The sequence below is a fragment of the Xylocopa sonorina genome, chromosome 10 (genome assembly GCF_050948175.1).
Source record: "Xylocopa sonorina isolate GNS202 chromosome 10, iyXylSono1_principal, whole genome shotgun sequence".
Taxonomy (NCBI): domain Eukaryota; kingdom Metazoa; phylum Arthropoda; class Insecta; order Hymenoptera; family Apidae; genus Xylocopa; species Xylocopa sonorina.
Window position 1 is genome coordinate 10,313,659 of NC_135202.1, and position 24,631 is coordinate 10,338,289.

At 39.5% G+C, this 24,631-nt stretch overlaps 7 protein-coding genes across 9 annotated transcripts; 2 read left to right on the forward strand and 5 right to left on the reverse strand.

The window, feature by feature from the left end:
- Positions 1-2,911: 2,911 nt before the first annotated feature.
- On the reverse strand, positions 2,912-10,139 carry LOC143428263 (uncharacterized). Its single transcript, XM_076902990.1, has 5 exons — positions 9,413-10,139; positions 8,467-8,628; positions 8,037-8,334; positions 3,681-7,745; positions 2,912-3,594 (listed from the first exon to the last, which is right to left on the reverse strand). The coding sequence occupies exons 2-5, from the start codon at positions 8,616-8,618 to the stop codon at positions 3,271-3,273; spliced, it is 4,839 nt and encodes a 1,612-aa protein (XP_076759105.1). The 5' UTR covers positions 8,619-8,628; positions 9,413-10,139; the 3' UTR covers positions 2,912-3,270.
- A 1,083-nt stretch (positions 10,140-11,222) lies between these two features.
- On the forward strand, positions 11,223-12,958 carry LOC143428238 (MORN repeat-containing protein 5). Its single transcript, XM_076902961.1, has 4 exons — positions 11,223-11,334; positions 11,949-12,135; positions 12,260-12,419; positions 12,506-12,958. The coding sequence occupies exons 1-4, from the start codon at positions 11,223-11,225 to the stop codon at positions 12,956-12,958; spliced, it is 912 nt and encodes a 303-aa protein (XP_076759076.1).
- Positions 12,959-13,042: 84 nt separating this feature from the next.
- LOC143428540 (NHL repeat-containing protein 2) lies at positions 13,043-16,726 on the reverse strand. The gene is made up of 9 exons (XM_076903486.1): positions 16,564-16,726; positions 15,464-15,630; positions 15,220-15,379; positions 14,720-15,138; positions 14,400-14,632; positions 14,103-14,328; positions 13,829-14,026; positions 13,639-13,752; positions 13,043-13,470 (listed from the first exon to the last, which is right to left on the reverse strand). Exons 1-9 carry the CDS (start codon positions 16,724-16,726, stop codon positions 13,063-13,065), a joined length of 2,088 nt encoding a protein of 695 aa, XP_076759601.1. The 3' UTR covers positions 13,043-13,062.
- Positions 16,691-18,034, forward strand: LOC143428556 (HIG1 domain family member 2A, mitochondrial). The gene is made up of 3 exons (XM_076903519.1): positions 16,691-16,810; positions 17,045-17,238; positions 17,347-18,034. Exons 2-3 carry the CDS (start codon positions 17,094-17,096, stop codon positions 17,514-17,516), a joined length of 315 nt encoding a protein of 104 aa, XP_076759634.1. The 5' UTR covers positions 16,691-16,810; positions 17,045-17,093; the 3' UTR covers positions 17,517-18,034.
- On the reverse strand, positions 17,782-19,944 carry LOC143428546 (rhotekin-2). Its single transcript, XM_076903498.1, has 5 exons — positions 19,667-19,944; positions 19,175-19,368; positions 18,410-19,106; positions 18,032-18,323; positions 17,782-17,939 (listed from the first exon to the last, which is right to left on the reverse strand). The coding sequence occupies exons 1-5, from the start codon at positions 19,811-19,813 to the stop codon at positions 17,782-17,784; spliced, it is 1,488 nt and encodes a 495-aa protein (XP_076759613.1). The 5' UTR covers positions 19,814-19,944.
- Positions 19,945-19,982: 38 nt separating this feature from the next.
- Rpn10 (regulatory particle non-ATPase 10) lies at positions 19,983-22,100 on the reverse strand. Its single transcript, XM_076903502.1, has 6 exons — positions 21,946-22,100; positions 21,392-21,532; positions 21,204-21,315; positions 20,751-21,125; positions 20,378-20,663; positions 19,983-20,304 (listed from the first exon to the last, which is right to left on the reverse strand). The coding sequence occupies exons 1-6, from the start codon at positions 22,011-22,013 to the stop codon at positions 20,081-20,083; spliced, it is 1,206 nt and encodes a 401-aa protein (XP_076759617.1). The 5' UTR covers positions 22,014-22,100; the 3' UTR covers positions 19,983-20,080.
- Positions 22,101-22,427: 327 nt separating this feature from the next.
- Positions 22,428-24,300, reverse strand: LOC143428551 (uncharacterized). 3 transcript variants are annotated; one of them, XM_076903506.1, is made up of 4 exons: positions 24,112-24,300; positions 23,766-23,962; positions 23,486-23,687; positions 22,428-23,266 (listed from the first exon to the last, which is right to left on the reverse strand). In XM_076903506.1, the coding sequence occupies exons 3-4, from the start codon at positions 23,639-23,641 to the stop codon at positions 22,478-22,480; spliced, it is 945 nt and encodes a 314-aa protein (XP_076759621.1). In that variant the 5' UTR covers positions 23,642-23,687; positions 23,766-23,962; positions 24,112-24,300; the 3' UTR covers positions 22,428-22,477. The 3 variants fall into 3 exon arrangements, with proteins under 3 accessions (XP_076759621.1, XP_076759620.1, XP_076759619.1); XM_076903505.1 differs by having other exon boundaries at positions 23,766-23,988; XM_076903504.1 differs by having other exon boundaries at positions 23,766-24,300.
- Between the last annotated feature and the right edge of the window lie 331 nt (positions 24,301-24,631).

Below are 24,631 nucleotides of genomic sequence, written 5' to 3' on the forward strand. Positions count from 1 at the left end.
TTGACGTCAGTCCCAACATCAACAACAACAACAACAACAACAACAAAACCGCTGATAAAGGAGCGAAAGAAGAACGAAAAGGCAAAGAAGAGGGAGAAGAAGACGCAAAAGATGAGGAGCGGAGGTGGTACATAGAGGAGACGTGTCGAAGAAGGACACGAGGAAACGGCGGCGAAACAAGAAGACGAGGAAAGCAAAAGACGATAGAGACAGCGAGCACCGACTGTGGTACGAGCGTGAAAGAACATGCAGAGGAAGAGACCGAAGGAAGGCTGGCTGCTGAAGGCGGGTTGGTGGGTATGGGAGCGGGTCGGTGAGGACGGAGGTGGCCCAGGGAGGTGAGTCGAGATGATGCAGTTGTGCGTTTGCAAGGAAGGCGGAAGGAGGAACCGCGGAGGGAACCGGTCCCGGTCACTGGGCCACCAGCCGGCCGTCGAACCCGCCACACTGCCCCCTACCACCCCCTACCCCGCCTCTTTTCCTCTCCTTCTCTCCATCCCACCTTCTTCGTCGTCCCCTGTCCCTCTTCGGCTCCTCTCTGTCTCGCTTCCTTCGACCTCCCTGCGCAGAAATACCTCCCCCGCCCCACACCTCCCCCTGACTCACATACGGAAACCTTCCCTCCTTTCCATCGCGAACCTTTCTCGACGACGACGACGACGACGACGACGACGACGACGACCGACGACGGGTACTACTAAACTCCCCGATGCCTTCGAGCTCTTCAAACAATGTCAACCTCGACAGGCGTGCAGCGTCGCGCCAGAGAGCCGATAATGCCACCGGGTGCCACCATGTTTACCAGCCTCGGGCTATATGCTATGCGCCCGAGGAGGAGCCGCGTTTCCCGCCGACGTTTTCGCGTGTCCCCTCGTACACGGCGCGGTTAAGGCTCGCGAGAAACACGAGGATCGCACGGTTTAACGGTGAGAATGAACCGGGGATCGGACGCGAACGATGCCACGAATCGTGTCCCGGATGAGCTTCACCGCTACGGATCGCTGTTACTTCGCCTCCTCGGCAATTATTCGTTCGTTCGCTAATTGATGCGTTACTTGCCAAACGACGCCCTTTTACATCCGGTCCACCGTTGTTTCATCCAAACCTTCGTTCCATCGACGATTTCGCGCGGACCTGGAAATCTCAATCGATCGATGTTTCGTTCTTTGTACACTTGTAGATGTGGTTTGTAGTTAAGCTTGCTGCGATTCCGTTGAGGCAGACCGAAGAGGGGTAACACGTTTAGGGTGTACGTGTACGCGAAGAGCGGACTATAGGGACGGAGGGAGGACCCGTAGGGAGTCACCGCGGTCGTTCGCGTGGAAAGAACGGAAGAATTAGTTTTGGATCGGGCTTTCGATCGTGAGAGAACAGCCGCGCAGGTAGCGCAAACGGAAGCTTGACTCGTACACGGTAATCTCGCCGAGATACGCCAAACATTTTCTCTTAATTAAGAAAGGACGTGGCCGTAATTAAGTTTCCCTTCCACGTTATTCTCCTGCTCGTTTCCAGCGCGTGTTGCGCCGCCGCGCCGCGTCAAAACAGACCGTTCAATGCCTCCGTGCGATGACTTCTCCTTTCAATTAGACGCTTTTAATTCATCAAATCCCCCTCACGTTACAACCCCGTTTTAAATCCTGTCTGTTTATCGCCGTGAATAAAGAGCATCGCTATTCCCATATACCTCTAACATCCAGTTTTAGCGTTTACTCCTATCCTCGATGCAATTTTACTTGATACCATACTCATTAACCGTGATGTGTTTCCTGGAAAATTAAACATCAATTAATCCTGATTTTATTACATATCCCAGGGCCGCTCGTTTCAGTGGAGAAATTATACATTTCGCGAACGACTCTCAAAAATTCTCCGCGAGCTAGTATCGGTTAATTAAACATTTTTCTACCTGGCTAAACTGGAATTGAAACGCTTGCGATTCCCGTGGATACGCGCGACGGTTAAAAAGGCCACGTATTTCGATCGATAAAGATATTATTAATTGGAAATGAAAACGTATCCACGTCGGTCACAGGAAATGAATGTTTCATATATTACGATCTATTAATTATATCTATATATATATATATATATATATGAGTCGTTTCTCGGTAAACATCCCTAGAGACGTTTCATGGTGAACATCACGCGCTATCAGACTTCCTCAATGATAACGCTATCGGCAATCGAGCGTTAATTTAGCAATCAAAGTGGACAATATTACAGTTCTGTTCGTCGACTCGGTGCTTGTAGACCTTGTCCGTTTTATCGGGGCTGGTCGATCGACTTCCCGATAAAGGAGGTTCAGCTGAACATTACTGGCGCGCGTTATCGGCGACAGACTGTCCGCCGTTTCGACGGACCGAGCGTAACTCGCTCTATCCGTAAGGCAGTAATCGACGATCTGGAAGCTTCGATCATCCCTGCTCCGGCATTTTCGCCTCCCACGAGACTGCATTTCTGAAATGCGTAAAACGATCAGAATAGGGACGATTACCACGGTACATACGTACCTGTAGGGCGAGACGTTTCCCTTGGATTTAATGAAACAGGTGTAACATTCGTTTCTCCCGCTGCATTAAACAGGAGCTATAGTCGTATGTGCTTTTTCTCCATTTTTCTTTCTCCTTTCAATGAAAATAAAGAGTTGAAGAATTGCGTAAATGATCTTTTTATTTGTAGGATTGTTTTTGGCAGATCCCTACGGTACCTCCGTCGATACTATCGTTACCTGCTACGTATATCATTGGCAGTTAATGGAAATCTGCTTTAGCTACTACTGTCTACTTTGTCTGCTATTATCTACTCTACCTACTATACCGACTATGATACTTTTAATTAACTTTTCATTTACGGTTGCCAGTTTTCAAAACAGTTTTACAATTATAGTAAAATGCCCAAGTCTTCGATCTCATAAGATTATTTATTATACAAAAGTATTCCGATTTAAATAGCTTTCAATGACACCCGAATTTCTGCATCCCCCATTCTTTGATTCGATACTTCTGCACGATTGCAAATCTCAATTTTCGTCGCAACATTGATAAACATTGTATAATTGCTTTTGCACGGATTAGCAATCGGCAGAGGATTACGATTAGTTATAAAAATTAATATACATATCTCTCTATTGCACCTTAAGAATACCGACAATCTAGGGGACTGTCGATATCTATACATAAAGTATTAACTAACACTCGCGAGAAACTTATTTAATCCGATTATATGCGAGATTAGGTACTAAAGGATGAACCCAACAGTTATGCTCTAATTTTATATTAACCTAGGATTGAAACGGCCCATGTGAAGTATGAGACTAGTTGGATTATGTCGTACGAAGTAAAGGAACGGTTGATCCAATTTCAATCTGGGTTTGTCTTCCGATCTCTCGTGGTTTCTCCTTCTATCCGTTGAGATGGTCCGATACCTTTTCGATTGCATGTCGACAGTCCTCGCTATTCTATCCAACGCTAATTTCTCATTGCTCAACAGTTCGTTATGTTGAGCACTCCTTATCGAAGGACTCGCTGGATAAATTTCCACAAGGTGTCGTCCATTTGAAATATTCTCGTCCCCACACGTACTAAATAGATTCATCTATCGAAACAAAAATAAAAGAAACAATAAAATAAACCGAAAAATATCGATTATTTAAAAAAAAGAAAAAGGTATCCTATGATCACCTGCAAAACGTCAGACAAAAACAGACGGTTCCCAATCCCATTGATCCCCTTGAAATCAGCATGACTCGAAAACAATTGATCCAGACCCATCCGTTTCAAGGCAGCAGTGGCATTGACCACGGATCGATGACTAAACTTCGGTATCTGCACTTCCAGACCCGGCCTAGGTATAAGAACCTTGAGAAGCTTGTCCCAGCTTCCGTCTCGGAACGCACCGTTCGTGAGCCTCTGTTCCAGTCGATCCAACGTATCCCCAGGTGCGACATGGCCTTGTTGACCTGGTAGAATGAATACCGTCGAGACGATCTTGTCCACTCCACCAAGAGCGACCGCGGTAGCATCCAAGCTCGGCTCGTAACCAGCCAATATATTCGATCGCCAAACAATAGCTGGCACAGGGATCAATTTCCTTAATCTATGAACAGACGAAACGGCGAAGTACAATTCCCCGTCTCGACCCATCGTACTCGCTGCGCTAGTGTTGCAGTCCGTTTGGAACACATTCGCGGAGATCCCAGCGAGGGGAGACCTCAACGGGACCGCGTTGCTCTTCACGAAATCTTTGATCCTGCCACCGGTTTGCTTTCTAATCAGCAGATTGGTCCGTCGTCGCGCTAGATCGCTGATAGTGGCGAAATTTACCTCGGCTACTAGGCCCTCGTAGAACTGTTGCGCCTGTTCCTTATAGAACGGCAGCAGCTTCCTCACCTTCGCCTTGTCCGCGAACAGCTCCCTCACGAACGCTGCATTAGCGACACCTTGGTTCCTAGCCAGGCTCACAGTGTCTGTTACGTTTTGAAAGACGAGGTGAGGATTGAACGTAGCGAAATTGTCCAGACCCAACACCTCGTTCATCTGATCGGACGTCGCTCCTCGAGCGCCAAGGAAGACCATAGCCAACAGACTGGTCATGCCAAACGGCGACAGGATCAGTGACCGTCCTGTACTTAGCCCTTTATTCGCTGCAATCCAAAATTCTATAGCCAGTTCGTTGCAGAGCCTAGAGAAATTGACGACATCGCTGCTGGCGTTTCTTGTACTGGTATCCAAGCCACCCACGGTTTTTGAAGCATTCAGGGAGACGGTGAATCCTGTCTCAGTAGCTGGTGTCGATGGATGTTGCATTTCCGTTACTGTGGGGTTTGTTTCTAGCGTGGTCGAGACTGTCGACGCTGGTACATCTTCTTTCTTGGTGGTTGTTGACAAAGGACTTGCTTGATGCAATGGTATTCGCTGCCACGTATGCTCTGGACTCGTGTTCGTCCTGTTTGCCTTATTCTGCAACGTAGGTTGACGTTCTGAGGTGTCAAACTTTTCGTTTATCTTTGATTTATTATGAGACGAGCTTAAAGATTGTGTTACCATTGTGTTATTCGCACTGGAGACGCCGTGGAGAGACTCATTTGATACTTTGGCCTTGTTTTCTGATTTATCCGAAATCATTGGAGTCATCGTGCTCGTTGCACTTGAAGTGTCCTTCAAATTGTCCATTGTATCTTTCTGGATGGGATTTGGAGTAGTTGTTGTATCTAAAGAAAGCCTGCTCTTGTCCTCAAATGATACCTCCGGCGCATCAATCGTTGTAACAACAAAAAGTTTGGTATCGTTCAAAGATGTCAGAGTGGTGTTCGAAGTATATACTGTACGATTCCCCTGTAGCTCGTCCGTCTCTTTTAGAGAATCCTCTATAGTTCTATTCTTCATATTATCAAGCGGTTCATCGATTTTATGCTGCTTCTCCGCCACATGCTCTTCTGTGCTAGATGAATTTTTGATAACTGTACTGTTGGCCAATTCACTCCTTCTAATCAATAATTCATCAGACACTGTCGTAGCGTTGTATGCTGTGATCTCTGCATCACGTTCCGTCGATGACGCTTCTGTCGTGTTATCTAAGTACGTGACGGATGTTTTATCGTCTTTTTGCGACACTTCCTGAGAAACTCCTTCAGTGCTCGATGATATTTCAGTCGTAACAATCTCCGTCGTCTCTATCCTCAACTTACTTCCCTCCTCAGATTTCTGCGAGTTTAATGATGGACTACTAGTAGCTCTCTCGACGCTTACGCTCGTACTTTCATTACTCGACTTGGTCACAGCCTCGGATATGGGAACAATCGTGTGCTCCATAAACGCAGTACTCATTACAGAGGCATCTGTACTCTTTGTAACCTCATCAGAGACAGACGATGACGCAGTCGTCGTGGGTTCAAAGGTGATCAATGATCCATTTTGCTCAATGGTCGAAGTCTCGATACTTGTACCTGTTACTAACGTTCGATCCGTTGTTTCTAACGTTGTCGCTTCTTTATGAGAAACATCTTCGGTCACCAAATCCTCGCTTTTCGCAGTAACATTTTCAATTTCCACTTCCTTCTTCGTATCGTTCATATTACCAGTTTCCAGCACGGAAATCTTTGTATTCGACGTAGTGTCCGTCACGTTAAGTTCTTTATTGGACGCTGTTGTTGATTCCTGAGACACGCTCTCCGTTTTGTTCAAATTGGGTAAGTTGAAGCCAGCAATTAATGCGCTAGCTAAAGTATTGGCTGACATATTTTCCGGTAAAGTGCTTGGAAGAGTGAGCAACATGGTAGAAGCTGTATTTGCTTCAGTTGAGGCAGTCTGAAGCATGCTCTCAATAATCGTCATCCATTCCGACGAATTGGAATTAGAAAGCGTTTCATTAACCATCGCTGTTGCTTTCGTCCCATTTAGTTGAACGTCCGTGTGAACACTCTCGGTCTGCATCGACGGTTCGTCCGAATAGTTTGTCGTTTTCTCGAGGTCCGTCAAATTCGAAGACGATGTAGTCGAAGAAATTTCTTCCTGGTCAATTTTAGACTTCGCCGTTGTCTCTACTATCAACTCCTCGGTACGTTTCTGCAGAGTATCGTCCTTCAGATTATCTGGAAAGTCTTCAGAGGTGGTAGAAGGAACTGTGATCGTGTGAACCTCTGACAGCGTAACTTCTGAATTTTTGTTATACATTTCATTCTCATTTTCACTAACAGTTGGCCTGAATACGGAATTCATTGGCAAAATGGAGGATATGTTCTCAGAAACTTGATTGACCATACTCGACAATGAATTTATCAACTCCAAAGATAAAGGTGTTATGGATTCAGTTGTCCCCACATCGTTTATTTTCGTTACCGTATCCTGAGTACTCGATGATTCTATTGACACGCTTGTGCTATATTTACTTGCACCAGTGACAGCGGAGGATGCAGGAAATTGCGTTGAGGACGTTGCAAAGGGTTCGTTAGTAACCGAAGATTGAGTCTGACTCGACTCCATCAAAGAGACCGTTTGCATGTCTGGCGAGACCTCGACGTTCTCTTTCGGAGTGGTATTCACTGTAACAGGTTTCATTTTCATCTGTGTCGTTAGTAAATCAATGCGATGTGTAACTACATCAACGCTCGACGAATAATTCTCGCTCGTACGATCTACATTATTGCTATTGTTCGTCGTGGATTCCACAGACGATGGGATGAAAGTATCGATCTTATCTTTCTCCTTATCGTGATCGTATTGTTCGCGCGTGGTACTCTCAGACGACGTCGCAACTTGGGTCGTCTTATGGAAAATGGGACTCTGAGTGGTGCGTTGAATGATCTCTTCAATATTTTGTTCAGTCGTTATAACAGACACCGGTATCATTAATTTCTCCGTGTATGAAGTCGTCGATGTTTCAGGCGTAATCGTCGACGACACCGTGCGCGTCTCGTTTTTGTCGCTTTTAATTATTGTTCCATCGCTTTGCTGCCCTTCCTCGGTAACGTTTTCAAGCTTTTCAGTAGGCGTGGATGATATTGCGCCATACGTCACATGATTTGGAACAGTAGACGAAGATAACGGTTTCGAGGTCGCTTCTTCGACGTGGTGAGTTTCTTCGACCTTATTTCCGTATTTGTCACCGGCCAAAATGGCCGGCAAAATATTACTCCATTCGGCGCTCGCCTTCTCGGGAATCATCGGGTGCGAAACCGTTAACGTCGACGGCGGTTTGTCCATCGCGCTTTTCAATACGTTCTGCACTTTTTCCACAACGTCCATCACCTGCAAAATGCATTCCAAAGTAGTGTTATGTCATTCTTCTTTTTACCTGTACACTTGACATTGTAACTCTTTCGTCAATTCGATTTCGCTTCTATCAGCGAAAGTGGGAATTTTTTTATGCTCAATATGTAATATTGAACGAACGTCTAAAGTTATTTTCAAAAAAGGTGTACTTATACTTCAGACGGTATGCATAATACGAATAAAAACAATAGCATCGACGCAGTAACGAGGGAAAAGTTAATTACCGATTTAATTACCGGCTCACATCGTTAAGATCAATTTACCAACCTTCTTCCCGCCGGTTAATATATCCTCAGCCTTCTGGGGCTCCTGAATCCCCACCATGGAATGATCCGGACCACCGCTAGCGATCAAAGACTGAATATCTTGCATGGTCATTTGCTTCGTGATCATCTCGCCTCTCTCGTTGTACGTGTAAAACTGAAATCCATCGGGTTTTAACAAATTAGCCGGGGAGGGAGGCAACCGGTATGAATGAACACCGACTACAGCAGGTGACCTATTACTCTCCGATGCACGGACGACTTTTGGCTCGGTTGGGACGCTCGACATCGGTGTAACCGCGCTGAAAATCATTAAAGGGAATCGTGAATACAAACCGGACGCAGATAGGAGATAGAATGGAACAAAAATAATCGAGCATAACTGGAGTAAATCGATCGGAGCCTGATACGTTTTTGCGTACCGACGGACTGACCTAGATTTTAAATATTTCGTGGGTAACAGTACGGCAGCGGTATTTCCTTGAAGTGGCCAACCCACACCGGGATTTAGACACGTCCAAAGCACGGCTATCGTCAATGTTCCGTGAAAGAATTCCAGGTGCATACTTCTGATGTTTCTTCTCATCTTATGCAATCTGAAAGTAACGATCGGGTTGAAGAAATTGGTCGCGTGGAGTTCTCAGAGAGAATTGAAGACCGATAAGAAACGGTACAAAGTTTGGTAGACGAGATCACGGAGATGCGAGACTATGTACGCGGGGAAATACGTATACGTAAATATATACGTGTCATGCGCAAGAAAATAGATTGAAAGAAGCGAACTTGGAGACGAGCTCGTTTTCTTTTCGGTGAACGACCCTTCGGTTCCTTGTTACCCCCGTACGGATCATCGCCTTAACATGACGACCGGTTTTCCGTCGCGTTCTAAATCGCTGGGTAAACGCGATCTACGCGTTCTAGTGCAACTTCACCGCGAATTCACTTAAAACAAAACCGAAGTATCGGACAGGTCGACGATCGAATTTAATCGACCTATTACTCGCAATTATTCTGCTATCTAATTGTTATATTAGAACCGAAAGAGGTGTGAAGCTCGGGAATACTATAATCGAGGTTCCCCGTATTCTATTATCATTCGAAACGCATAGACGTGTTTTAAAATTCGAGACGCACCAGACACATTAGACACAGACAGTAGACATCCCAAAAAATCTCTAATACCAAAGAGCAAATTGTACATATACTTTGTTCGATGAGCATTACTTACGGTCCGGTACAATGCGTTTGTCTATTTTATCATCTATTTCTTTTTATCTCCCCGTACGTACAAACTTCTATTGTAATACTTAACGAAAGAGTAATTGGAGCACCGGTAATGATTTCAGTCTGATTTAAGAAAACGTCGAAACACTTAAGTACCTCTATTAAGAAGCGATTAAATAAACTACTCTTCCCGCTAGGATGAACGCAACGAGGGTCCAAACTTTTCTTTCTTCCTCTGTCTCTCCCTCTCCCGTTTCCTTCTTCTCCTCGTCCTGTTTCTGAATCCGTCCCGGCGACTCTTCCCGTGTCTTCCTTCTGACAGCGCGCGCGCCGATCTGTATTTCTTCCCGTATCACCTGTCCGTTTCCCACTGTCTCCTACCTTGGGCGAGCGTGTACTGCGTGCCTCGGGATCCTTGGTTAGGACGAGTGCATCGGACTGAGAAAGAAAAGGCGATCGAAGGGGGAGTGGCGGGGCGGGAGGGAGGACAGTGGTCTTCGAACGAAAAGATGCGGAGAAAGGGTGAACTTGGAGAGCCGAGAGATGTTGCTCGGTACGGTTTTAGCAGGAGGGGCACAGCAGGTACCTATGCTCTCTGAATACACACGGGAATATGTATCGAATGAAAAAGGAAGGGTGAGAAAAGAAGAAGGGATAGCGTGAGGTCGAAGGACCAGTGCAGAGTTGAGTTACGCGGCTAAAAGGAGACGTAAACCGAAGATGGAGCGAAAAAGTGATGCCACGGTACCCGTGGTCCGGACAATGTAAGATCTTTACGGTTAAAGATAGACGGCTACTGGCTCTCCAATATCGTTTCACGTTCCCATTTCTTCGTACGTCGGGAATCTTGATAAAACTGTACCGATACAACGTTGTTCCTTCGACATTCTCATCGATTCTTCCAATACCTAACATTTCTCGCATTTTCCATTAGTTCCGAAGATTTTCAACATTTCACAAAGTAAATGATTCGTAGAATTATAATGGGTCGCGGAGTGACGCTTTATATAAGACGACACAATTTTCGGTCCCAGATGATTAACAACGATTAACGGTACATCGACCGAATAAATTGCCTTTGCGATAGAACGTGATTTGTGAAACGAGAATTTTCGTGGAAACCGTAAACTTCGAGTAATGAATGCTGTCTTTACTAACGTGTACTCGTGTATGCGTACGAGTATCGTTTTATTTTCAAACGTTCGCACATAAGCGAATGTGTCTATAATAAAAGGCACGAAGTAGGTAATTCGATTTTGTACGTGCATACGTATCTCATTTCTATCTACGATGAGGAACACTGACGAACGCTTAACGGTATTCGTTTAGTCTGGTTCCCTTTCCACCTCTGTTCTCCAACTGTTTTAAGAAATATTTGGCCGACTTGACCTGTCCAAGAATCGCGAGAGAGTGTCGCTGAAGAAAAATGACTCGTGTGAAGCAAAGACGAAGCATGGCTCGAAATTGTTTTAAGTACTTCTGGCATATTAAATCTTCCGCCGATTGAATTACAAACTAGAACAGATTAAAATATTAATTAGAACCTATTTATTGCGAAAATAAGTCTCATTATTAAATTTTACCTACTGCAGGTATTTGAATGTTACTGCACACTCCATCGAGTCCTTATAGAAGAGAAAAAACGGTAATATTTTTTTTATAACGATATGTATAATTTGGTGTAGAATACGATTTGATAGTACAATTATGCTACAAACACCCCCATAATAATAGTAGTATGTATATTAAAAATTATAATTCTCAATGAATCTGCATGAATGAAACAAGTGAGAAAAGTTTTTATCACTTTGAGCACACTTCGTAACATACAGACTAATTGAAAACAATTTATTGAATTGATTCAATTTAATACATTTCTCTACATTGATATTGAACTATTTGATTTGTATGGAATTAAGAAAAATTTGAAGTTGCGTAGTTATAAATATATTTGAAGCTTGTGGAAATGAATTTAAAAGATCTAAAAGAAGAAACGCGTTTCGTCAATGGAAGCGAATATAAGGGTACCTGGAACGTACACGGCATGGACGGAGTTGGCAAATTCGTTCTGCCACATAGTTAGTATAACTTGCCAGAAGTAGTATAGAAGAATCTCGAATACGTATTCGTTTGCACGTTCTCCGAACGTGTAGTCGTTCACAAGGAAGAAAGAGCTAAAAGAAAAGAAATGTAGGATGGACAAAAGAAGAAAATGAACGAAGCGTGTGATAAGAAATAAAATGAGAAGGGTGAAATAGAGAATAGATATACTTAATAGGACAGATTGACAAAAATAAAGTAAACGAAGTTTCTCAGAGCACGCAACGGAATTTCCTAAAGTCAATATTAACTCAAATAATTACCTCTGCCAAGTATGTTATGTACAGTACATCATGTACTGGTTTTTGAGCACGACATTGAGCATTTCTCGCGCGTAAGTCGACACGTACCGTTATGCGACCATTTTCGTTGCTTCGTGTTCTAGAGTTTGTACGCGTTTTTCATTTATAGGCAGACAGTCGAAGAATCCCAGTTTCAAAATACATGCGTTTGTTATACAAATTTTCCAAATGCCACAAAAAATGTCTCCCGCTATCTTTTCCATTAGCTCGCTCGCTCCATTGAGTCCCCCCTTCCTTCAGTTCCTCAGCCTCGTTTCGATAAATGACCCAAGTCTATTTACCCATGATAGATACGATATTTGAAGGAGAGTTCCGCGACGGAACATTTCACGGCCATGGTAGCGCGTACTGGCCTCGTAGGCAACGAGTGGACGGTATTTGGGTCCAAGGTGAATGCAAGAAGAAGCAATACGTTTTCAACGACGGTCTAACTTATCAGGAAGATGACTGGAAGTATTGCCAGTTCCCTGACAGACGGTTGGTAAAACGTACTCTGCGTCTGAAAATATTTCACACATGCCTAGAATATAAAAACACATTGGTCTCAAACGAAAAGTACGCAAGACAAAAAGATATTTTCCGCTAAATCGATATCCTCTAGGTATTTTGCTTGCCACGAACGTGGATTAAATCCTGCTGGGGCAACGTTACGCACAAACAGCCGAAACAAGTACATTCTTCCTCCCGAGTGTTATGATTCAGGCATCGGGGTTTTTGACCCGAATACACACTGCATTACGTCGTATCGAAACTTCAAAAAGGTATAAAAAAGGTTGAGAACCTTTACCTTGAAGATACAGAAAAGATTAGCGTTAGATAACTTATTGAATTGTTATAATATTCGAAGATAATTGAAATACCAAGTACCAAGTTCGCCAAATGGATAAAGACAAATTGTCAAAAAGCATGGGCGGAACCAACTGGTCATCATGAAGAGCTTTATGAAAATTGGTTCTCCCCTACATTTGACACGAAGATTCTTTCAACGTTTCTACCATTTTCAAATGATTCGGTTGAACCTTGGTGGAAAAGGTATATTGAAAGAACAAAAAAAGATACATTAAATGACTGGGAGCACCGCTTATGTCCATTCTTATCTTTATTTCCTTCAAGATTGACCACATTCACTCGAGATTCTACCTGGAAACAAGAGAAAACGGAACGCCAGTGCCTATGCCACAGTAAATCATTGTTTTCTGACAATAACGTCACCGATTGCCAACCACAGATATTTAAAATAAAAATTCCAGCAGAGCCGACTCTCAATGATATGGATCATCCAATCGTACCCTGTAATTAAAACTAAACATCCACTACATTCTCATTTCATAACAATCAACCCATAATTTCATTTTATATCCACACGACATGCGAGAGAAATAGATAAGAATAAAAATGTATTTATTATTTAAAGATAAGCTGTTTCTTTTCTGTTACAACAGTGGAAGCACCTGCTTTTTGATCTATGCGATACAGTACTAACAATCTTTTTGGTAGACATTCCGTAGTTTTGCACGCAACGATATCTAAAGTCACTCGGATTTCGTGTGATCCCTTCCCTTCGGGAACTGTTATCGAAATTGGATTTGACAATTCTCCCTTTTGCGCCACAGCTGTCCATCCAAAACTATTCTTTGGTAAATTCACGGTCCACTTTTGCGGTGCTTCCGAGTTCAACTTTAAGTCTCGTTCGGAAAACGTTACATTGAACAGAATGTTCAGTTCTCCACCTTTGTCACAGATTGCAGTATCAAAGGAGTAAATGGTCTCGGGACTGCTGTCAACTTCGATCGTTGAAACTTTTACTAGTAGCTGAAGCATAATAAAAAATAAAAAATTTCATATCAAAAAATGGTAAAAAGAATTTTCAACAGGACAAGAGAATTCGAGCACCAGGATCGATTTCAGGTTACTGGAACAACCGCATTTCAAGGAATATGAAAAGGATCTACATGTACCATGAAATGTATAGCAATTTACCGTAGTGATAGTTTCCTTCTTGACATCGATAATCTTCACAGCATGGTTATTAGTGTCAGCCACATACAGAAGATCTTTTTCTGAACTGATAGCAATGCCACTAGGTTCATCGAACTATGTACATTATAAAAGACACATTAACATGGGCATCCTTAAATTAATAACTATCTAATCTCGAAACGTAACCCACCGAAAATTTCTCGCTTGGCTTTCCATTGCCATACATTGTTTTACAGAAACCTGTGGTTACATCGATTCTTTTTATTTTGTGATTGTAAGTATCAGCTATGTAAACAGCATTTTCTTTCGAATGCCATGTTACTCCCAAAGGGTGTTGAAGTTTAGCCGCATATTGTGCACCGTCAGAATCCCCGTAATCATGCAGGTCCTGCAATATAAAAATACTCCGTAAGAAATGAAAATTGAATAAGGTAATGTTGATTGGCAATCAATTGATTACACACCGCTGGATTTCTGTTTGCACCACAAACTGCGGAAACCCGTCCATTTTGTAAGTCTATACATCTAATAGCACTGCTTTCACTGTCAGCAAAAAAGGCAACCTTTTTCTCTTGAACAACAGTTAAACCAGACGGTTGCGCTAAACCAGCCGCGTGTGGATACGAGTTATTACGGTTTTCTTCTCGGCCACTTCCCACTATTGCGACACAAACACCTGCTTTGTATTCTCTACGAAGATTCTAAATGAAATACACCTTCGTTGATGACTCACATAAACATTTAAGTAACTTCCACATTACCTATTCTTCCACCAAGTAGTATCTGCTAAAAAGAGCGCCCAAATCTGATGTGTACCTGCAACTGCGATCAACAACACCGGCACGGAGGCATTTTTCTCGTATTCGTGCCTATAAATAGCCAAGTCCCATGGTGAAGACAAAGTTTGATCTTTACCAACTTTTCCTCCAACATAATCATGACCTTGAACACCAGTACCAGCAACAGTAGTTACTGTTTTTTTTACCAAATCTATCTAAACAAAATTTTAATCATACTTAAATTATCTGAAAAACTTTTTGTCACCCAATATTTCGGAACTCTTTTCCTATACCCTTCCTACCTTTCTAATTGCATGATTTTCATTATCTGCAACATAAATCGACGTATCTAATATACACACACCATAGGGCGCATTAAACTTTGCATTTTTAAAATTGCCATCCTTAAAACCCGGATTACAACCACCAATAACATGTTGCACATTTCCTGTACTATCTATTACTAAAATTCTATTGTTGCCCGTATCAGCTACGACCAACCATTCCCCTTGCTCGTTTTGGAAGACCTCCACTTTACCAGGGAACAAAAGGATACCATTTGCAGCGACAGGCAACAAATGCCGTGCCAATTGCAAAGGAATATCACTTTTAGATATTTTATTTAATGATTTAAAATAAGTTAATGCTACATCCACGTACAGAATCAATTCATTTCTATGTCCTTCGCCTACAAAAACTGCAAGTAGTTCACCATTAGGACCTATAAGATATAAACCATTTGATTAACACTTTCAAGACCGCAAACATACTAGAATATATATAATTACATAAAAACACTTACCTATCATTACCAATGTAGGCCAGCAAGAGATTCCTAACTCACGCCATGTTGACAAAGTTGGATCATTTACAACAGGGTGCTTTATATTGTATCTCTGTACTGCTGACAATAGTTTCTTTGAATCTCGTTCATTTGAAAATTTTGCACTATGTACACCAACCTAAAAAAGGATAATACTATTAAGTTGTTCGATTATTAATGATAGCTGTATATTTCATAACGTATCTTGGATATATATACTAACAACAACGAGACCATCCGTAATTGAAAATTGTCTTTCAAGAGCCTCTAAATCTGGCAAAATGTGCATACAGTTGATGCAGCAGTAGGTAAAAAAATCCAAAATAATTATCTTCCCGCTCAGATGTCGATACACAGATAATGCCTCTTTGACGTTGAACCATTCTAATCCTAACATACATAAGAAACTTATTTGAACGTTTAACCAAATTCATTAAATTTACTAGTGGATAAAGGATAGGACAAATGAAACTAAAGAAAGAATATTTAGAGGAACAACATTGATTTAATCTTCTTCCACGGATAAACCATACTGTTCATACAGATCCCTAATTGTAGTTCCATTTAATACAGCTTTGGCTCCTAAAATCATCTGAGTTGCATCCTTAATATCATTATATTTATGTAATAAATTCATAGTTTCTTGGGACGAACGAAATTGAATTTCTTGAGCCTTTAAATCAGACAGTTCTTGATCAAGAATCTTTTCGCGTTCTATGAGTTCATTATATTCGCGTATCTCCTCTTCTGTGAGTAAAATATTCTCCTTATCGTTTGAACTCGAACTCGATCGGTCCGAGTTGGCTACATTCACCCCCCTAGTATCCTTCACATTTTGGCCCTTGGATTTTTTAAATATTCCGTTCCGTAACATCACGTAAATGCTATCACGTGTAACTATCTTTTGCCTAACGAAAACCAGAGTCATATGCATACATTAAAATCTGCAATTTCAATATTGAAGAAACTAGACTGAACAAAAATGTAATCCATTTAAGGACCGACGTTACGATCGAACTATTAATATAAACTGATACTGTATCAACGCAGCGTTGATTCTTAATGGATTAAACGAGATACACATTTTCATTTAAATTAATCTAATGATACACAGAAAACGCAAAATTACCTTCGAGGCTCATGAACTATAGATCATAAATAATCGATACAGCGATCTATTTGGAACAAACTAAATACGCACACTCGTAGTTTATGCAACCTCTATCCGTCACACGACTGAAATAATTCCTGCCGCAATGCATAGTTAAACTGTCCGATTCTATATAATTAAGAATAACAAAGCAAGTATAAAATATCATTCACCTGTTTGGAAATCAGCGATCCGCAATCCCTTCTTCCAAAATGCTTTGATGTGGGATAACACTAACTCTTCCTTTTCTCTTTTGTCATCGAGCGACAATTCCAGTCTTCGACGTATCTCTATACCAATTTCAGTTAGCTCTTCCACGATGTCGCGCATATCCATCCTTCACTTCGACCGTATCAACTTTTACGAGTAAAATAACTTTAACAACTCCAGGTACTCGAGGATAAGTAATTAGAAAGAAAGGTGCGAAACTTTTTTATAAATAGTGGGTGTAACATTTTAGTGGTAGGGATTCCAACACCAGTAAACCCGAGTATGCACACTTCATGTTTTGATTGCGCATTTACGAACCCCCCCTACGTCGGTACACGCATATGTAGGACACTTTTCTATTTAATGAAATAATTATTAAATATTTCTGGAATTTATCAGTTATCTTAATATGTTATTGATTTCAGTTTCTTTCGATTACCGTAGAGATCCAATTAAATCAATATTTTAACCTTCTAATTGCCAATAATAAATAATGTCGGAAGACAATGTGCAGAAGGTAGACTCGGTGGACGAATTAGACTGGCTTAAATTTCGGAAACATAATACGAATATACAAGAGGAGACTTTAGGTCAAAAACTATTACGAAAATGTAAACAAAACCCTGCTGTGCCTCTAGGTAAATATAACCTCTACACGAAAAATGCTAGCTCAGACACATAAATGGAAAAAGAAAATGATCTGGTGAGAGAGAAATGTATATTATATTATTTTATCCTCACTTCAGGTACCATGGCAACTGTAGCAGCTCTTACTTGCGGTTTATGGAATTTTTATAAAGGAGATTCACTAATGTCTCAATATATGATGCGTGCTCGAGTTGCAGCGCAGAGTTTTACACTTTTATCCATGGCTGTAGGATTTATCTTTATAATGCGGAAGGAAAGTGGTACTTAGTACATTACTATTTAGTTATTCGTACAATAATGATTAAGTGTAGTATTTAAGCGCTGTATGCTTAAAATTATACAGAGTAATGATTGTCATTGATAAATTATACTTTGTTTGTAGTTTTCATCAACTACCAAACTTCTTTCTTAGTTATTTGAATAAAAAAAGTGGCAGTATAAAATTTCTAAGCTAACATTGAAAATGTTTTATGTAAAAAATTATTCTATGCTGCTAAAAACTAACATTTCATGTTATATATGTTTTACCAAATTTATCTATGATTAGTTTTATCAGATAATTGCCTATGAGATTTTAAGGAAATGGTACGAGAACGTCCCATAGTTAATGTATTATTAAAATAGTCGGATGAAAATTTAAATTGCTCTTTTGATATGGTTGTCCTTGAAATAGTGCTTGAAAAAGTTGATTCTGCAAAATAATTGCAAATCTTGTAGTTGTAATTATTTAAAAATACACCAAAATTTTATATTTTTAAATAAGAGAGTAAAATGAAATGATACCTATCAATGGAGTTTCATCATAGAGAGATCCTTGTCGTCTATTTGTGTCATCTGAAGAATTGCTCACATCTGTATTTTCATTTAAATTGTCAGAATTGGATATCTGTTGTACACTTATCACTGCATGTTTCCATCTTGCATGTTCCTTAATGCATATTATCAATTGTTCCAACCATTCTTCTAAAACATCACTTGAATCTAGTTCAATAATATCACGTTTTTCGTTACCATCCACATAATTGATTATTCGTAATTGTGTTTTCATTGATTTTACACGGCGAACAACTGTTTCCTAAGATACAACAAATATTACAATATAAGTTAAACCAATCAAGATGCAAAACTTTTAAAAATATATTCTGATTTGCTTCATTCTACCTTGTTGATGGGAATCATACACATAGATTCTTGTAATTCATCTAAGTGATCCTTTGATTTCCAAGCTTCAATTTTGAAATTCTTTAATCGTGCCCAACATGATTGACGGTTTATTGCTATAACTCCTGAGCGAATCTCTTTATTGATGTAATCTGGTTGAACTGCTAAACGGCAGCAAAAGTGACCGAAAAGCGGCAAAGCGTGAAATTTACTTTCAAAATTATTTAACGCTAAATCATGCGACCGCACATTTCCATCTGTATCATCAAGAGTCATCTTTGCACAAGCCACCAAGTCAAATTGTGGTACTTTGGTAGATCCATATTCATCTCGTAAAGCTATCGCCAATTTTCTTCCTACAGTTTTTGAAATTGAAGAATGAATACTTCTCCTAATTCTTCTTGGAGTACTGGCAATACTCAAATCTTCTTGTAGAATGTGACTATAAACTTCTAATGTCAATTCAAATTCAACTGGTACATTATTAAATAGTAAAACATCAGGAAAGCTTATGTCAGTTTGTTCTCTATCAACAGGATAAAGTAAGCTTGTATCATGAACTTCTGTGCCAACTCTAATTACACAAAATACTGCAAATCTTCTATAATCTCCACGATTTTTGAAATGATCAGTATCTCTCCACATCAGAGGAAATCTAAGATCTGAGATTGACAATTTCCCTTTACTTTTAGAAGTACTGAAAAATATCATATTAATTAAAGCATTATTCATTATAATGTATTTTTCTAAATAAAGGAATGGTACCTGGTTTTCAATAGTAGATTTTCATTTCTTCGATTTTGCAACTCATCCATATAGATGGACATTCGTTTGCTCGAAGTGAATAGTGCACGGGCTGCCTCCAAACTCTGGCCAGGATGCCGCGCAGCAGCTAATAGCTTGGAGGAACCTTCTTTTATCTTGGTTTCCAATTCAATCTTTTGCACCAAATCATATTCCTAGACAAAATTTTTAATGTTTAGATGTTTCTTAAATTGAGAGAAGTAGTTATCACATATGCTTCTTGAGACATTTAATATCTTGTTCCAAGTTAGATTGTACACAATTCAAATGTCAAACATAACCTACGTCTTTTCACCATTAATTTATTTAAAACACGAATGATTAAACATCAGAGTAAACAATTCGCTACGTATTTCTTTCCAGTTGTAAGCTTCTTTCCATTTTATAAGCTACAACTATGTTATAGATATAAATAAGTACTCAGTAATAAAATTTTATTTTTTAAAAACTTACTGCTATATTTTTGCAATTTCTAATGCTTTCACGCCTTCGAACGCGAGTTTGATAATCACTTAATGAACGTAAGTAATTATTTTCTTTATCTAAAATACTATTTAAAGAACCGCGTAATGTCCCGATACTTTTCCTGCGTGGCGCCATTTTGAAGCTCCACTGTAATCTCAACGGTTACATTTCGATTATGCAGCCATTGCACGAAAATGCAAGGAACCACATGGAAGAGAGAGTAAAGGAGAAGTTAATTAAGGCAGAAGGGTGATTCCTATATATTTACAAACGCACATAACGCAAATAATAAAAAAATACTAAATAAAATTCTGAAAAATCCGAAACTTATATTTTGTATATAGATATTCACAGAACAGCGATTAATACAAAGTGTAATGTTTTTAACGAGCATCGATTTTTTTATTTCTTATCCTTATCCTTTTCTTTGTCCTTTTCTTTCTCTTTTTCTTTATCTTTATCCTTATTTTGTTGGAGGGATCCAACAGCTTGACGGACGGCTTCAGAATGGGGGTCAACACCTGGTAAATTTTCTAAAACTGATTGCAAAAATTCTGGATCAGACATAACGGCAGCGTAATCTTCTTCAACTTCCATCGTTTCCTCTTTTAAAGAATCGAGTTCTTCTACAAAGCAAAAAAAGGGAATAATAAAGCATCTGTTAACATATGTGTGCACGTAGACGAATAATTATCATACGTTGATCTTGCATGGACATCTGCATAGCCAATGCAATTTGTTCCTCCTCAGTCATACGAGCGAAATCAGGAGCATTTATATTGGCGGGAGCAGTATTCTCAGTTGTTGTAGATGAATTTTCTGCACCCTCGAGTGACATAGCAAGCGCTCGCTTTAACATCGCTTCTTCATTTTGTACTTCTTTGATCGTCTCTGGTGGTTTGTTTGTAGCTGCTTCATTAGCCTGTGCACGGCGTGCTTCGTCCTCTTGACGCTGTCGCTGTTCTTCCATAGAAACGCGTAGTGCCTGCATAAAGAAAATACACGGTGTAAGTAAAATAAATCTCTTTCTAATCATTGACCAGAAAGAACTATTGCAACAGTGCATACAAACCAATGCCAATTCTGGATCTTCATTCGGATCAACACCAAACTCAAAACCAGATCCTCCCATGCCTGTACCACCCATACCATCTTCTCCTTGAATTATAGGAGAAGAAATCAATGCATCCGACAAATGTGGCCCAGGTGGAACAGTAACCAAATGACTGCCTGTTCCATCTTTTCCATTTAGAGCATTGATAAAGGTTGTCAATACTTCATTATTAACACTTTCTTCTCCAAAGCTAATTACATCCACATTAACTTTTTCTTTTTTTAATCTTTTTGCTAATTTCACTAGTTCTTTCTCATCTATATCTATGGGACTGCCAATAAATGCTACGATGCGCATTTTGTGATTTTTACCTTGACGATGTTTCAATGCCAACTGTTGATTATAAATGTTATTCAGAAACGATTAAACGTTTTTGTACAACACAATATAAAGAGAACTAACACTACTTACATGTGCAATTCGTATTCCTGTAATTAGACATAGGTTACCATTTGGTTGGACTTGATGAAGTTTTGATAGAATTCTGCCTACATCGCTAGTGAGTGTAGCCAATACTTCGACACTGTTAGGGACAATAACATTTGAAATGAAAAAATTATATTATTTAGTATTGACATATAGAATACAATTTGACATACTTGGCCAATGTTATCAAACCAACATTGTTCTCCGGGTTCGAACGTGTTTTCGAATGACAAACCAAATTAACGGCATCCTGCTGTGCTTGTAATCGTGTCGGTAAGAAATCACCATTTCTCATATAATCGCTGTTATCAACACTATAAATATTCCAAAGTAAGTAAATAAATTAATAAATGCTTCATGTTTGTGAAAGATTTGGAAGAAACTATTTCAACCCAACGATATAACCTATATTTGGTTAGTTTAGGAAAACAAATATATTTAAATAAAATGTTACATTATGCAGTAGATATTTAATTTGCGGGTATTCCAATTGAATTCTATTCTTATTTAAATTCATTAGAAATGAAAAAAACTAATCACGAATTAAGAATAAATTGCTTCAATTTTGCACTGTCACTCGCACCAGCATTTACAAATTATAAAAATGAATCCATCTTGGAACTGTACATTACTGTAATAATATCGGACTTAAAAAAGACTAAAAAGACAGATTAGAAAACGTAAAAGTATAATAAATAAATATAATAAGTAAATGTCAAAATCTTACCATATCATCGTACTTTCGAGTACCATCTTGGTTCGAATCACTAAATCGTTTCGTTCCGTTCCGTTCATCCTGTTTCGATATAATTTTCTGTCCAGTCCAATTTCGTTCTGTTCCGCTCCATTTCATTATATATTTCATCTCGTGTATAATTTTTCATTTATTAATTGTTTATGCGTGTGTCTTTTAATATAAAAAGCACTCACACAAAAGGTTCGAGATTTACAAGATAAGTAAAGGTAAAAAGCAATCGTAATTTGGATGGGAAAAATGATGGTATGGATAAAAGGAAGAGATGTACATAATGGAATTGAATCTTAAAATGGTAGTCTTCAATTTGAGTACAATTACAAAAGAAAATTATTCGTTTATACTTAAATTAAAAACTTGCCTTATTGTGAGATAACAAAAAAAGAAAATTAGAATAATAAAGAGACACTGGAACAGAAAGTGTAAAAGTGAAGAATTTTACAAAAAGTCTAATGGATATATAAAAGATATTTAAGTAAAGAGAAGAAACAAAGGATAAGAGGAGTTAAACAGAAGAAGAAGAAGAAGAAGAAGAATCGAGGAGCGTGTTTAGCTGAAGTGTCGAATATCTCGGCGCTTGATCCATTAATGTCGCTTCTTCGTAAGTTGGCGGCAGATCGTTAGAATTTTTGGCTTTTAATATTTTTCTAATTCGTCTTTTATTATTAAAAGCGCGCACAATAACTATGAGCGGTCCTAGGAGTAACATAAGAACTCCGATCGCAAGCATGACTATGGCAATAGCCGCTCCAACTCGATTTACAGGTTGTAAACGCGATTTTATCTCGTTTCTATATTTTTCTGTACTTTTATAGGACATGTTGTTATTTCCGTGCTCGATATTTCTTTCACTTGGCGTAACGAAGCTAGTTGATTCAGAGTCTTTGATTTCGAACAGAACGGTCGTGTTTTCTATATCATAAGCATTTCCGTTGAAATTCCGCGAAACGGTAGCATTCTCTTTGCGATCTATTTTCTCTACTTCATTTTTGTTACTTGTATGAACTGTCGGAGTTTGAATTGACCGTATATCTCTAGCGTCGTGTTCACGATCAATTGTTATCTGTTTTTTAAGCGTTGAAGTTTCGAAGGCTCCACTGCCAGTTTTGCCCATTTTAGGGGAATTAATATGTACTTTACGCGGCCACTGTTCGTTTGACGTAGCGTCCATAGAATTATCAGTAATAACGTCATTCGGTTGAGTTCCGATTCGAAATTTTACAGTTTTGAAATAACTTTCTGTGACATGTGACTCTTTAATTAATTCACCTTTCTTCTGTCTCGTGAGTATTTCCTGCGAAAACAGTATCCACGAAAATTTTCTCAATTTACTTCACTTAATAAAGGCATGTACAAAATTTCAAGTAATTATATCATGGAAAAGAATCTTTATTATTAATTCTACCAGTGACTTTTAAATATTTGTACTTCTACTAATTAAGACAAGTGATATACAACGTCAAATGTAGAATTCATCGACTCTATATTTTCGTAATCGATTAGAATATCGAACCTGTATAGTAACTGTATCGTTTCGCTCCTTCAGCTTTTCGCTTAAAGAGATTGCACCCTTTTGTAGAAGTATAACTCCAACAGTACTCCAAATAGTCAACTGAAAGATGATTGTTAATTTTGGAGCCCATTTATTCACTTGTGTATTTAAAGGCATCGTTTTAAAAAATGTTTCACGTAGCTAGCATATAACTCGCTCCCGCCTGGATCACATTGAATAAAAAATCAATAAAGCCAAACGTAATTATTGAGATATATCGTTATATGATTAAAAAACTTACTGTTACACAAATTTCACCGTTCGAAGGAAGATAACTTGTATTGACTTTTCTTTTTTAGGTCAGTTCGTGGATTCTGGAAGACACGTTAAGATACCTTTAGTATTTGGGGGACTTCGAAGAGGAAGCAAAGCTTTTAATGCTTTTAAACGTATCGATACCAACATGTAAACTTATCCAACGGCAATTGGCAGTCAATTCTTAAACGGAAGAAGTTTTGTTAATACTGTAAATAAGTCAAGAAATGTGAAGAAAAGGATCATCGAAAAGTCCAAGTTAAATCGTCCATAACGTTATTCTGGTATCGTTTCCGTCGCTTAGGGTTTAAAGCAAATATGGCAACACTTACTTCGATAATCAATTGTGGAATACCTAAGGGAAAAAACCAGCCGTTCATAGGATTTATCGATCCTATGTTACATATTACCGATAGAGTGCAAATCACTACCGTGTCATATCTGCACTAGTGTGATACCGCGCGTTTATTAACTCAATCTAATCGGTGCTATAACTTTTCTTTTACCTTCACGTTAGATGTCACGTTTCTTCTTCTGTAACGCACTGTATTAAAACGCCGTTGATAAAGATCGATCGAAACGAACACATTACGTTTGATCCTTTACGTATAGATTCTTTACATATCCGTGCCGATCTATACCGATCGATCATAACTGTCGTTCAGCACTCGTTTAGTCATACGCTCGACCATCTTTCGATCGCCTAATCGTTCGGTTAGTTTCTTGTCGACGAATAATGCATACGTCATACGTTATACATCGCTGGTCACGTCTCATGGATTCTACGTACCGTTTGCATTCACTGTCGGCTCCATTCGTATTCACGCTGTTTGTTTTTCATTAAATTCCCAT